The 15,023-nt window shown below is 46.2% G+C and overlaps 2 protein-coding genes across 2 annotated transcripts in view; one reads left to right on the top strand and one right to left on the bottom strand.

Annotated features, from left to right (window-relative positions):
- Msra (methionine sulfoxide reductase A) overlaps positions 1 to 15,023 on the bottom strand; it is a 476,622-nt gene that overhangs the window by 5,227 nt on the left and 456,372 nt on the right. The window lies entirely within an intron of this gene.
- On the top strand, positions 10,796 to 14,526 carry LOC101607034 (serine protease 55-like). The gene is made up of 4 exons (XM_004671412.1): positions 10,796 to 10,815; positions 11,532 to 11,797; positions 13,624 to 13,763; positions 14,230 to 14,526. The coding sequence occupies exons 1-4, from the start codon at positions 10,796 to 10,798 to the stop codon at positions 14,524 to 14,526; spliced, it is 723 nt and encodes a 240-aa protein (XP_004671469.1).

Here is a 15,023-nt window from a genome sequence, read left to right as displayed (position 1 = left end):
CGCTTAACCGCTAAGCCATCTCTCCAGCCCCAATCACTTCTCCTTAAAGTTCACACTTTGTGGACATGTCTGTGGGAATGAGGTGTGGCCTGACCATGAGCTACCAGGCTACACCCTAGAGGACAGTGACAGAGCTCTGTAGGTTTCTCCCAGCACCCATACCCTGTGTGTCAAAGATTTTCTTCTGCTCATCCCTGGCCTATGGTCATTATTAGAGAGGGAGAGAGACTGGTCCAAGAGAGAGAGAGAGAGAGAAAGAGAGAGACACTGAGATGAATTTCCCTTTTAGAACTGGAACTTAACTTGGAGAATCATTAGCCACCTGTCACAGGTAACATGATGGGATCAGTTCTGAGGGATAAAAACGGGCATCCCTTTCTATGAATTTCTGGGAGAAAAGAGGGGTGTGGTTGTTTGAATGTAAAGTGCCCCCTACAGACTCATGTGTTTAATACTGAGCCCCCAGTTGGTGGCAGTGTTTATGGGGTTGTAGAGCCCTTAGGAGGTAGAGCCTTGTTGGAGGAAGTATGTAGCTGGGGGTGGACCCTGAAGTTTTATAGTCCAGTCCTGCTTGCTGTTCTGCCTCTCTACTTCCCCCTTGCTGATGTAACCATGTGATGCTGGTTTCCTGTTCCTACCATGATGGATTCTACCCTCTCAAACATGTAAACCAAAAACAAACCCTGGGCTGGAGGGATGGCTGAGCGATTAAGGCATTGTTGGTCTACAAAGCCAAAGGACCCAGGTTTGATTCTCCAGGACCCACGTTAGCCAGATGCACAAGGGGGCACACATGTCTGGAGTTCGTTTGCAGTGGCTGGAGGCCCTAGAGTGCCCATTCTATCTCTCTCCCTCTTTCTCTGTCAAATAAATAAATAAACAAACAAACAAACAAATAAAAATATTTTTAAAACCCTTTCCTTCTTTATGCTGCTTCTGGAGTTCTGGCCTCCCCTCAAAGCCCTAGACAGTGGGCAACAATCCACTCTCACCAGTCTATACTTACCTATATGACCCAAGTCCTTTGATAAGCCCTGTCCATTCCTATAGATGGGAAGATGAAACTCAGGAGGAGGAGCTAGCCTACAGTGTCACTGCCACTGGGATGCAGTTATGGAGCCCAGACCTTATGAGCATGTACGTTTTGTCCTTCTCTTTGTACTGACATGAGTGAGCTTACCAAGGTCCCCTCAGAAACATCTGCCTGGCGATTTGCCAGGCCAGGTGGCTGGGAAGAAATTACAGGTTCATTTCAATTTGGTTCCCAGGGTGATTCCATGTCCACCTTATCCTCGATCATTATTCTTTCTCACCTGTAGAAAAGAGATCTCACAATGCCTCTAAGATGGAAAACAACTGGGAGGCTCACGTTGGCTCGTGTGTGTGGTTCTGGCTGCTTCCCGGAGGAGCCAGATGTTAGCTTATTTTTTCCCAGGTGGGTCCCTGAAGGCAGCTGCTCCTTGGGCCAAGGATCCAAGCCACACAGGTCACCCAGCCACTGGTCTCAGCACTCAGGTTCTCTCCTGGCTCTCAGGTGGCATTTCTAATGTTCCCTCACTTCCTCACGTCCCTCAAGTCCCTTTGGACATGGTCTTTCTCCCCTGGGTCTGATCTCACTGCTTGCTTTGACTCTGGGGACCCACCTCCAGGTCTAGTTGTATGATGGAAGAAGACAGTTAAGTCCCACAGACAGTATGACAGGATCGCTCCACTGAAAACTCTGCGCATTTCTATAGGAGTATCTGAACAGAATCACACCTCAGCTCTAAAACCGTTTATTTCCTTCTGAAGACCATGTGCCTGAGGAGTCTTTATGCCTCCCATGAACACAGTCGTGAACTACTTACCAGTTCTCCAGCCTTGCTCTGCGATGGATACACACCATGCCCCACTGATGGAGGGACAAGTGCTGGGGGCAGAGTTATAGAATTCAGCCACATGGACTGCATCTACACAACTCCATAGGCTACCATATCTATGGACCACAGCTTCTTACACTGAGTTGTGACCCCATATGGGGTTATGTAACTGAAGGCGGGATTGTGAAAAAAATTGGCAATAGTCCTCAAAATGGCGACAACAACAACAAAAGGCTGGAGAGACGGCTTAGTGGTTAAGGCGCTTACCTGCAAAGTCTAAGGACCCATGTTTGACTCTCTAGGTCCCACATAAACCAGATGCACAAAGTGACATAGGCGCACAAGGTCACATATGCACACAAGGTGGCACACATGTCTGGAGTGGCTGAATTCGAATGCAATGGCTGAAGGTCCTGGCATGCCTTCCCTCTCTCTCTCCCTCTCTTGAATTAAAAAAAAAAAAGGACAGTTTGTTGGGTTTGCCTCAAAAAACTGGAAATAATAGAAAGTTTCTGAATATGTAACAACCAAAAATTATTTTGAGTTCCACATCAGCCTGAGCTAGAGTGAGACCCTACCTTCAAACAACAAAACAACTATTTTAGACACACGATATAGTGTTTCCCAGCAGCACTTGCATCACATGACTTCGCTGTAGCCTTGGATCTGAGCACATGACATGTGCACTTGGCGCTGTGTGTGTGTCATACCACAGTGCAGATGGCCGAAACATTTCGGCTTAAATTCAGGACTATTGTATGCTATGAATCAAATGATCTTTACTACATACAAAGTTTTCTACTTGTATGGGAACATAATGGTTTAATTACAGAAAACAAAGACAATTTTCCTATTCCTCTGTATGTAAGGCATCAAATCAGTATATCTTTGGATTGGATTGGATTAGAATATTTGATTTGGGGCTGGAGAGATGGCTTAGCGGTTAAGCGCTTGCCTGTGAAGCCTAAGGACCCCAGTTCGAGGCTCGGTTCCCCAGGTCCCACGTTAGCCAGATGCACAAGGGGGCGCACGCGTCTCGAGTTCGTTTGCAGTGGCTGGAAGCCCTGGCGCGCCCATTCTCTCTCTCCCTCTACCTGTCTTTCTCTCTCTGTCTGTCGCTCTCAAATAAATAAATAAAAAATTAAAAAAAATTAATTTTAAAAAAAGAATATTTGATTTAAAAAATTGCTGTTTGGGGCTGGATAGATGGCCTAGCAGTTAAGGCATTTTCCTGAAAAGCCAAAGGACCCAAGTTCAGTTCCCCAAGACCCATGTTAGCCAGATGCACAGGGGTTGCATGCATCTGGAGTTCATCTGCAGTGGCTGGAGGCCCTAGTGTGCCCATTCTCTCTCTCGTTCTCTTCCTCTTTATCTGTCAAATAAATAAATAAAAATTTAAAAATTTGCTGTTTGAAAACTGAGTGTGGAACCTTTAGTTTCAGGACTGAGAAGCTGAGGTAGAAGAATTGTCATGAGCTCAAGGCCAGCTTGGGGGTATACAGTAAGCTCCAGGTCCACCAGGGCTGGGCTAGAATGAGACCTTGCCACACACACACACACACACACACACAAAGAAAATTTCTGTTTGAGTTTCTAACTTGAATTTAATAAAAATTGTTCAATGAATTTTGGTTTGGGATTAGGATAAAATTTCTAACAATTTCTGAAATGGTTTTTAACATACTCCTGCCATTTTGTACTTTGTATTTCTATGAAATGCTGTTCTCAGCACTGACAATTATAATAAAATAAGAAACTCTGAAAAGTATTGAAGCTGCTCTATGTCTTGCACTATCAAACATTCAACCAAGAGCTAATTCCTACATAAAAATGACTAAGCACATCCATCTCATTAGTATGCAAATTTGATTTTTTATAATCAATGGTAAACTGACATGTACACCAAAGAATTGTTTTAAAGTAAATGTCTTTACAATTCATTGTAAGTAAATGTTTGGTTGGTATATCTATTCAATGTACATGTATACTGGGGTTCTGTGAAAAAATTTCTTGGGCAAACAGTTGTCACAGGTGGAAAAAGTATGAGAAGCCACCATGCTCTAGAGCACAATGAGCATCCTTTGCCATAATTGAGAAAACCTGGGATCCAGCAAGTCCGGTGTTCTGGAAGAACCTGCAGATGTACTTGATGAAAGAAAGCACAGAATGAGATAGCTTGCCCAAGGACTGATGTCTGGCTGGTGCTTCATAGGCCACAGGATGGCATCATCTTGGTGACATTGCCAAAGTCCTGGCCAGTGGCCCTCTGGCTGTTATATGCAGCCCAAGGAGTGGAGTTAGTACAGAGTATGGATAATGGACGTAAAAAGCAGACAAACTAACAAAACATCAGTGATTTTTCTATTCCGTATTTTTTAATGTTTTTATTCTGTACCCTAGGCTAGCTTGAACTCACTATGTAGCCCAACCTGAGCATGTCTCAACCTCCTGAGTTCTGGGATGTAAACCACCTTTAACAATGATTTTAAAGGTTACGTATACCCCGTGTAATGACTGGGACATATTGAGTAAATAAGTTTTTTTTTTTTTAAATCTGAAATTCAGAATTTATCTGGTGTATTACATTTCATCTGGTAACCCTTGTACAGATTTCCAACCTTTGCCTATACATCCTGGTCCCATGGATTTGAAGACCAGGGTAGAGTAGAATGCCAGAGATAAGCACACACTTCTCAAGTTCTGGTGTTGGTGTACTCATCCTCAGGACTGGAGGCTGCTCACACGGGGGAATCTGGAGTGTGTGGTTGGCCAACCACTTTGGTTCTGGGAAGGATAGATCTAGGTAGGGCCTGCCCTAAACTCCCAATTTATTCTGGGACCCAGTTGGGGCTGTTGAGAGAGAGAAACTTGGGGTACTCCTAGAAGCTATCCCATGGGGCTTCCTGGAAGGGGCAAGAAGATCTCAGAAGGAGGAGTCAGGCTTTTGGGAACTAAGAGCAGAAAGTGACCTGGGCACAGGCATAGCCTCTCCTGGCCCTGTAGGGGACATGGAAGTGTTGATGCTCACCCCTGCCTCCAAGAACCAGCCTTACATGGCCTTCAGACTCAGAGAACAGTGACCAGCTATATGAGCTAGCTCACTTTAGCCTGTACCCTTCCTCCAGCTTTGATACCTAGGAGAAAGGAAACAGAACCAGAGCTGGTAAGCACCTGGCTCCTCACCAAATCTGGGATGCAGAGGAACTGAACTCCAAGTCAGAGGCAATGCCCCAAGGCTATTCAGAGAATCCCTGACGTACCTCTAGCTTCTCCATCTGAACAGAGCGGGTCACCCCACTGCATGGTGTTTAATGTCAGCAGAAGGCAGCAGGCTGGGTTTCATCACAGTCCAAACGCACTATTATTGTGCAAACACTGTGGTCACCTACCCATCTCCTTGCACCTTTGATGCAGGGTGGTCCTCACAGCCAGAAGGGAAGTCTGGCTGAAGCTTCATGGTTTTTAAGGCAGTTTAGGGTTAACAGGGATCCCCAAAATAAAGCAAAGAATGTTTTTGAGCCTGTAAGGGGAGAATCTGGGGCATTCTACATTGTCAGAGTCAGAAATGCCAGTCGTGTCTGGCCTTTCCTTACCTTTTCCTCCCTAGAGGAACTCCCCCTCCTAGGAGAGCTAGTCACCCCTTGATGTACATCCTTCCTGGAAGATTAAGTTTCCTGGAAAGATTGCCTATTCCCAGAAAACCTGGCCCCAGACCCCTGGCACCAGGACTGAACTGACCAGCAGGCTTCCTTACCACCCTGTATCTCTAGGCGGTCCTTCCCACTTCCTGGAACCCTGTTGTTTCTGTTGCTGGCTGAGGCAAGAGCTCTATACTCTTCCCTTCTCTTAAGCTCGAAACTCTATAAGCTCTCTTCACTGGTCTGTGGGTTCCATTTGTCAAAATTCACAGGACAAGATTCCCAAAGGCCTTTCAGTGGAAGCTTTTTTTGTTTTTGTTTTTGTTTTTAGGATGCATCAATGTTTTATTATAAACTGATAATGTATAATTGTACACATTTATAATATACAAAGTAATGCTGTGAGTTATGAACACAATATAGAATAATTAAATCAAGATATTTAATATCCATCATTTTTAATATCCACCTTTTCAAATGCTTACTTAAATTTTATATGGTAAAAGCATTTTAAGTTAGCCTCTTCATAATTTTGAAATGTACAACACTATTTTTTTTCAAGGTAGAGTCTCTCAGTGGAAACTGTGTCATCATTTAGTTTCTAACACCCTAGCTCCTGAATTATTGTCTGCCCAAGAGCTGAAATAGGCTCTAGAGTTCCCAAAGACATCTCAGTTCCCTTTATGAATTTCTTCCATGTAGTTATTTTTTTAAAAAAATATTTTATATTTATTTGAGAAAGAGGGAGCGAAAGGGCATGCCAGGGTCTCCAGCCTCTGCAAAGAACTCCAGATGCATGTGCCACTTTGTGTATCTGGCTTAAGTGGGTACTGGGGAATTGAACCAGCCCCAGTCCTTCTGTTTCAGAAGGTCCTTCATTTCTTGAAATCAACAGATTTATTCATTGAATGATAGGACTGTTTGTGAATGAGAGGAGATAGGGTGTTGGCTTTCAAACAAGTCAAAGCAGAAGTTTCTGCTGGTTTTTAAAAAAATATTTTATTTTTTATTTGTTTGAGAGAGAGAAGAAAGGGGGGAGAGAGGGAAAATGGGCTCACTAGGGCCTCCAGCCACTGCAAATGAATTCTAGATTCATGCACCCCACCTTTGCATCTGGCTCACATGGGTACTGGAGAACTGAACCTGGGCTCTTTGGCTTTTCAGGCAAGTACCTTAACTGCTAAGTCATTTCTCCAGCCCCCAGTTTTGCTAGTTTTAAGACACTGATAACTAACAGCTTAAAATACTGACAAGAGGGGCTGAGAGTAGCTCAGATGGTAAAGTGCTTACCTCATAAGTATAAGGAGCAGAGTTTGATCCCCAGAACCCACGTAAAAGCCAGGTGTGGTGGCATGGGCCTTACTCTTAACAAAAGGGTGGTGAAGGACTGGAGAGATGGCCTAGCAGTTAAGGTGCATGCCTGCAAAGCCTAAGGACCCAGGTTCAATTCTCCAGGTCCTACGTAAGCCAGATGCACATGGTGGCGCATGTGTCTGGAGTTCATTTGCAGTGGCTAGAGGCCCTGGCACGCCCATTTTCTCTCTCTCTCTCTCTCTCTCTCCCCCCCACACCCGTCTCTAATAAGTAAATAAAAATAAAAATAAATATTCAGGGCTGGAGAGATGGCTTAGCAGTTAAGCGCTTGCCTGTGAAGCCTAAGGACCCCGGTTCGAGGCTTGGTTCCCCAGGTCCCATGTTAGCCAGATGCACAAGGGGGTACATGTGTCTGGAGTTCATTTGCAGTGGCTGGAAGCCCTGGCGCGCCCATTCTCTCCCTCTCCCTCTATCTGTCTTTCTCTCTGTGTCTGTCGCTCTCAAATAAATAAATAAATAATGAACAAAAAAAATATTAAAATAACTTTTAAAAAAAAAATAAATATTCAAAAAAAGGGTGGTGGAGATGGGAGAAATAATAGAACTCACTGGATAGCCCCAGCCAATCCTAATGGATGAGCTCCAAGCCAATGGGATAACCTGTCTCCGTAAAAGGTAAGTGGCACTTTTTTTTTTTTTTTGGTTTTTTTCGAGGTAGGGTCTCACTCTGGCTCAGGCTGACCTGGAATTCACTATGTAGTCTCAGGGTGGCCTCGAACTCTCGGCGATACTCCTACCTCTGCCTCCCGAGTGCTGGGATTAAAGGCGTGCGCCACCACACCCGGCTGTGAGTGGCACTTTTGAGAACGATACTTGAGGTAATCCTCTGGCCTCCATGCACTTGTATCCACACATGAACATGCATACACACATGTGCACGTAAATGATGTTGATAAGGATAAGGTGACGTATGGGTGGCGGATGGGGAGGGAGGTGCTGGGGCAGTGGGAGGAAGGGAGAGACTCAGAGCTCACAGAAGGCAATCCCCACCCAGGAGGCCTCTCTCTTTCACTCATCACCCACTAACTCCTTTGACTTTCCTCTCATCTCTGGCAATCACCAGTCTCCTTTCTGGTTCTGGCTCTTCCTGGTGACCACCAGACCACTGGGGCTCAGTCCTCCTTCATCTTTACATGGTCTCCTTGGCATGGCCTCTATTTAGAGTCTCATAGATGGGTGCCTCTCCAGTGTCCATGGATGCTCCAACTTCCAATAGCCACAGAACTCTATAGCTGACCTCTCTCATCTCTGTCATCCCTTGGCACACCCACCAATTCTTTCTAGTCATCAGCATCTCCTACCTGGATCCTACATAATATTCTTTGTTCTGGATTTATCCTCTTCCCCAATAGACTATGCCACACTCAGAGTATTTTAATGCAAATGTTGCCTGTCACCCTCTTTAATTCTCTTTCTCCTCCAACCAACCTTCAAATCTCCTGACAAGGCAATCAGGCTTTTGAGACCTGGTTACAGAGAAGATAAAACCCCACCCAGAGATCCAAAGCTCTTTAGTGCCATAGGTGACAATGGAATCCATGGTGCTTCAAGATGGTTAGAGTCAAGGGTAGGCACAGGACTCACTCACAGATACTGGCCCTCCATGGTCCATCACATTGCCCCTTAGCCACTGTGCAAAGGGAACACAAGCCAGGAAGGTCTGGTTGTGGAAACTGTTCAGCTGGGCTAGCCAGCATCTACTCCAACTCTCTAATCCCAGCATTTACTGTGATGTCACCCTGGCCAGCTCTGCTATGCATTTGTGATGTCCATGGGGGTCAGCTGCTGTCGGCATTGCATCAGTGTGGGCTATGGTGGAAGGTGGGCAACTCTGGACTGGAAGGGCAAGAAGATGCTCACATTTCTAATTGCACTTCTCATGACATTTAAAGGACATGCCCAGGACCACCCTGGTTGGTAGCAAGCTAGCCCAGAGCCAAAGGGAGGGGAAGGCCAGCACCTGGCTTCCGAGGGGTGGACAAGAGGTGCTGAGGTAGAGCTCAGGAAATTATGGGATTTGGAGACAAGGAAATGGTGCTGGACTTGGCAAAGGTGTTGCCTAAACCTTCCCACCCCTGGGGGCTGGGCCTAGAGCTCTGGAAGGACAAGGATTTGGGGACAAAACCAGCAACCAGCTATGCTTCTCCTGGTCTACCACTGCCTGTAGAAACATCGAGGATCTTTCTGGGCTCAGACTGAGAGAGCAGTAGAAGGGGTTGGGAGGAATAAGGCCATATTTAATTTAGAAAACACTTACTAGATGGCATTAGTATAAGAAGTAAGAATGCCACATTTGTTCTTTTTCCCCGTGTCCTGTGAAAAGCCTCACAAGAAAGCATTTATGGTTAGACAAGATCTTGAAAATGGCCATTGGCTTCTCTTACTTAAGAGTCATAGCAGTCATCCACATACTGAAGGCTCTGGCATGTCTTTTGGTTCACAAAGCAGCTGCATTTTGTTTGATCTGGAACGTGTGTGTGTGTGTGTGTGTGTGTGTGTGTGTGTAATTATGTTACAAATCCAACAAGCAACAGTTTTAGCTGGTGATTTTTTGTTGCTTTTTAATATCACTGCCCCACATTTAAAAGAGAATATATATTTGTTGTTTCTTGCCAAGTGTCTTTCCATAGATTTTTTTTTTTTTTTTCTGACTGCCATTTCCAGAATTTCTTCAGGGAAGGTGAATTTACTCGTGATTGGTAGTCACCAGGATTTTATCTATCCTGTATATCTTCTACGTCCTCCCCATCTGCTCCCCTCCTAGCCCCTCTTTTAGGTTTTTCTAGCCTGGATTCCTCAATGTGTGGCTTTAATTTTCAACTCCACCCTTCACTGGCTGCTTTACAATAATGGAGACAAACTCTGTGAACATTTTTCTTTGCAGCAAGTGCAGTATGCATCCTTTTTAAGAATTTAATTTAATTTAATTTTTTATCTTTTCACAATTTTTATTAACATTTTTCCATGATTATAAAAAATATCCCATGGTAATGCCCTCCCCCCCGCCCGGCATTATGTAGTCTTGATACAAGGTTCCAGAAAGATATTGCAGAAGGGAGGAGAAGTGTCTCTTCCTGGTTCTCTGGCATGCTTCTGTTTGCTTCTTGTTTCTGTGGCACAGTTGCCAGCAGTGTGGGAGAGGGTACCTGTTCTGCCTGTACATCCCTCAGAACTCAAGCCCTACCCTGCTTGGTAAACTGTGTTGTATCAATAAGCCAAGATGGCCTCTGTCTATTGGCCTCTGGGTTGTTTATTTCTCTCAGCACGTTGACACTTCTTAGCTTAAAAGCTAGCAGATGCCAAACTCAAATTTTATACATCCACGTATTTAATGTGAAGGAGAAATAAGCAGTTGTAACCATCTAGAACCTGTCTGCTTTGCACGCTTCATGAAACTGCAAACAACATCTGCCAGCAAATGAAGCAATAAAGCCTGCTCCTTCCTTGGGCATACCCCCCACCCACACACACACAGGATTCTCAGTCCTCAACCCTCTAAAGTTACAGCCAGGTAGAGTCTGTGATCCTCCGCAATAACTTCTCCTTGTTCAAATCACCACTTGACTCTGTCTCTTGAATGGACCTGTGAATCTTTGGCACTGTTTGATATGGTTTCATTGCCAGCCAGCTCTGATTGATTTCAGAGGGAGCTCATGTTGGATGTCAGGATTAGATACTAAGGGAGATGCAGTGTGGGTGTGTTCTGAGTTCCATTTATCCCATGGGTCCACTTGTTTGACTTCCCTCAGTGTCATCCCTGCTCTTAGCTGGAGTGATTGTGGGAATACCGACTGAGGATCCCTCCAGGCCCCTTGTGTAGCAATGGCTCTTGCCATTCTCTTTCAGAGTCAGTTCTGTGTGGCTTCAGACCTGCCTTTCCAAACTCCTCATGGTTGCCGCTCCGTGAGTTGCTTCAAGTCCAGAATGGTGAGTTCCCCTGGCAAGTGAGTATCCAGATGTTTGGGAAACACCTGTGTAGCGGCTCCATCATCAACCGGTGGTGGGTTCTGACGGCAGCACATTGCTTCCCAAGAACCCTGTAAGTGTCTGGGGCACACTCTTAATTTACACTGTGTCGGGTCAACGTGTTGCATGTTGTCTGGGTTGGTTCCTCAATGTGTTGAAGTGTGATGCCTTAAAGTCCATGGGCTCTGTGCCCAGTGGCTTTGGATCAAAAGTCTGCCCTATGCTTACTGTCTCCTCTTGACTTGGTCAACCCTGTCCAACATTGGATGCTTCTGGTGTCTGTGCGCCCAGTATCCAAAAATCAGAATAGTCTTCTTTTCCCTTGCCCACCCTCTGTATGTGAAGACAGTACACCAGGCTCATTCATAATGCCTGCCTTGAGTACCTACTGTGTGCTGACCCGCCTGCTTCCTCCCACTATAGTGCTCACATCTTCTTCTCTCACAGATTTATGAGCTTCTGTTGGTTGGGGCTGCCCCTGGGCTAATGGTACACTGGCTCAGAGATCTGCCTGGCTCTGGATCCTGACTCTTTAACTCTTTTGGTTTCTAGCCACTCTCTAGATTCCCAATACACACCTACTACCCTCAATCCCTCAGTATTTAATGATAAACTCTACTGTTTACAAATGTGTCCATGGATGCGTTGTCTCCCATGTCTTGTTAGCCTCGGTGTTTCCATATTCCTCCTTCAGATTAGAAATGACAGTGGTAAATGCCACTGTGATCTTGGGAGCCAAGAAGCTCAGCGACATCCATTTGGAGAGAAAACAAGTGCAAAAGATCATCGTTCACAAAGATTACAAGCCGCCCCACTTTGACAGTGACCTCTGCCTGCTCCTGCTTGCCACGCCAGTGGAGTTCACTAACTTCAAAATGCCCATCTGCCTGCCACAGAAGCAGAGCACCTGGGACCGGTGCTGGATGGCTGAGTGGGTATCATCGCCTGGTTACGGTAGGTGTCTCGCCTTGGCACCCGCACAAGGCCCTCATGCCCTCATGTAGCCTTCTCCAGGCTGTCAGTCTGCTGTTCTGCATGTGAAAGTCGTGAGCGTTTGTTTACTTTATTTTTATTTATTTATGTGTGTGTGAGAGAGAAGGAGGCAGAGAGAGGGAGAGATAATGGGTGCTCCAGGGCCTCCAGCCACTGCAAATGAACTCCAGACATATGCACCACCTTGTGCATCTGGCTTATGTGGGTCCTGGGGAATCGAACCAAGGTCCTCTGGCTCTGCAGGCAAATGCCTTAACCGCTAAGCCATCTCTCCAGCCCCAGAGTCGTGGGTTTGAATCCTTGACAACATCCTTCATCTTCCTTGCCTTTCCCTTCTCACCCATAGAATAACAGTAGTATCTCCCTTAAGTAAGTGATAGAGAGCAAATGAATGAAATTATCCAGGAAAGGGACCAGGGAGATGGCTCAGTGGGTGAAGTGCTTGCTGTGCAAGCATGAGGACCCTGAGTTCTGATCCCCAGTACCCATGCAAAAGTCACTCACGGTGGTATGTGCTCATAATCTCAGCACTGGGAAGGCAGAGTCCGAGGATCCCTGGCACAAGGTGACTAGTTATTCCAGCCAAAGAGATGAGCTCTGGGTTCACTGTGAGATCCTATGTCAAAAGTAAAGTGAAGCTGGTTGTGGTGGCGCACGCCTTTAATCCCAGCACTTGGGAGGTAGAGGTAGGAGGATTGCTGTGAGTTCAAGGCCACCCTGAAATGACATAGTGAATTCCAGGTCAGCCTGCTCAGCTTGGGCTAGAGAGTGAGACCCTCCTACTTAGAAAGAAAGAAAGAAAGAAAGAAAGAAAGAAAGAAAGAAAGAAAGAAAGAAGGAAGGAAGGAAGGAAGGAAGGAAGGAAGGAAGGAAGGAAGGAAGGAAGGAAGGAAGGAAGGAAGGAAAGAGAGAAAGAAAAAAGTGAAAAGGAAAAAAAAAAAAGGAATCTTACCCCCATGGCAAAATTTTTAAAAAAAAGTAAGGTAGACAGAGGGACAGAGACTGAGAAAGACATCTGACATTGACTTCTGGCCTACACACACACACACACACACACACACACACACACACACACAGAAATTATATAATTATTTAACTTATGTAAGCAAGGTCTCCATTAGACACTTGAGGCATAGAATCTCAGAACATGAGAATCAATGACCATTTTAATGGATAAAATTGTTTGGGTCACTTTTAAGGTCTGTTCTATGATGCCCACTCCTATATGCTGGCTAAACGGTGTGGTCAATGGTTCTCTCAGACAGGCAACCACCAGGGACTCCACTCCTTTCCCCGCAGAACACTGGGCTCTCTAGCCTGGGAGGCTCTTTGGGCGGGGGCAGAGCGGGCTGGGGAGAAAACCAGGAGCTCCTGTAGCACTGTGGTCATGTCCTTCCTTCAAAAGGGCACATCTTCAAAAAGGTATCTCCCTCTTCTTTGCCATAGACATGAGCTACAACTGTCCAAGGGCTTGGGCTTTTCCAAACTTCTTCACAAAGAGAGTGGGGGTCGCCATGGAGAAAGCTCCCTGTAGGGAGTTCTCCTGTCTCCCTGGCAGGGGCTGGACCTCTTTTGGAGGGAGCCAGCAACTTCCATGGAGACCATTAGCAGAAGGAGCATCATGGTGGCTATGGAGAGAACAGAGTACAGTCTTGCTCTAGATCAGCCTCACAAGGTCTCCTGAGCTTGGCTACTCCATTCTTCTAGGACTTCCACCCTGATCATGTGTGGGCTGGTCGCTGTTGGTGGCCAACATCGTGGGCATTCTCACACTGACTTCTTCACTTTTCTAGGCTACAAAGGCTTTAACATGCAACTGAAGAAGCTGAGGGTGGTTCAGATTAGCTGGAGACAATGTGTCAAGAGAGTGAGTCAGCTCTCCAAGACCATGCTTTGTGCCTGGAAGGAGCCTGACACCAATGGCAAATGCCAGGTACTCAGCCCCTGCCATACCCTTCCTCCACACTTGCCAGGTTCATAGTAAAGGCCCCCTCCCCCAGGCCACACCATTAGCCACCCCTCATGCCTGATTTTTTATACAGATATGTGCATACATGTGTGTGTGCAGGTGCATGTGTATGAAAGCCAGGGAGCCACCTTGGGTTGCCATCCTCAGGAATGCCATCCATCTTTTTTCATGCAACAGGATCTCTCACTCTCCTAGAGCTCACCAATTAGGCTAGGCTTGATGGCCAGAGAGCCTCAGAGATCCTCCTGTCTCCACCTTCCCAGCTCTTGAATTATAGGTGTGTGCCACCATGCTGGGGCCGCTGAGGATGGAATTCGGGGCCTCATAGCGTAAGGCAAGCACTTCATTGACTGAGCCACCACCACACACCCTCTTGCTGGAGGCCCTGTTGACGTTTTAAGGCTTGGCTTCTTCCTTTGCTTGTTCTCAGGGAGATGGCGGGGCACCCATGGTCTGTGCGAACTGGGGATCTCCGAGGCTCTTCCAAGTTGGCGTCTTCAGCTGGGGTGTGAGCTCAGGATCCAGGGGTAGACCTGGCCTGTTTGTATCTGTGACTCAATTTATTCCATGGATCCTGGAGGAGACGCAAAAGGAGGGAAGAGCCCTCACTCTCTCAGGAGCACAGAGAAGCCCCTTGACATGTAGTCCATGGTTCCCCATATTGCTGAGCTTGGGGTCTCAAATGCTGCTTGCTGCTATGTTTGCTGGTGATAAATCAGAATTCTGAGCTTTGGTCTCACTTTTCTGTCCCCTCCATCCTCCTCTCCCATCCACATACAAATATCTACAGAGCATACACCATGCGGTGGCCTCTACATCAAAACCCAGGAGTTGCTGGGTGTGGTGGAGCACGCCTTTAATCCCAGCATTTGGGAGGCAGAGGTAGGAAGATTGCTGTGAGTTTGAAGTCACCCTGAGACTACATAGTGAATTCCAGGTCAGCCTGAGTGACAGTGAGACCCTACCTTGAAAAACCAAAACGAGAAAAAAAAAAAAACAAAAACCCAGGAGTTAACCCTGGACTCAGTTTCTTCAAATCTCACAATCTAACGTAGAAATATAAAGGTCAGTGCCAGAAGGGAGTAAAAGCAGTGGGAGGGGAAATCCCAGAGGAAGATACTACGTCCTCTAACAAGAAGGGTCAAGGGGGCCTTCAGGAGATACTGACCATGGCATTTACAGACTGTCAGTGGCCAGCTGAGGCTGGTGGAGTTCAGGGGTTTA

This window comes from Jaculus jaculus, chromosome 12 (assembly GCF_020740685.1).
Source record: "Jaculus jaculus isolate mJacJac1 chromosome 12, mJacJac1.mat.Y.cur, whole genome shotgun sequence".
Taxonomy (NCBI): domain Eukaryota; kingdom Metazoa; phylum Chordata; class Mammalia; order Rodentia; family Dipodidae; genus Jaculus; species Jaculus jaculus.
This window is presented reverse-complemented; position numbering and strand designations above follow the sequence as displayed.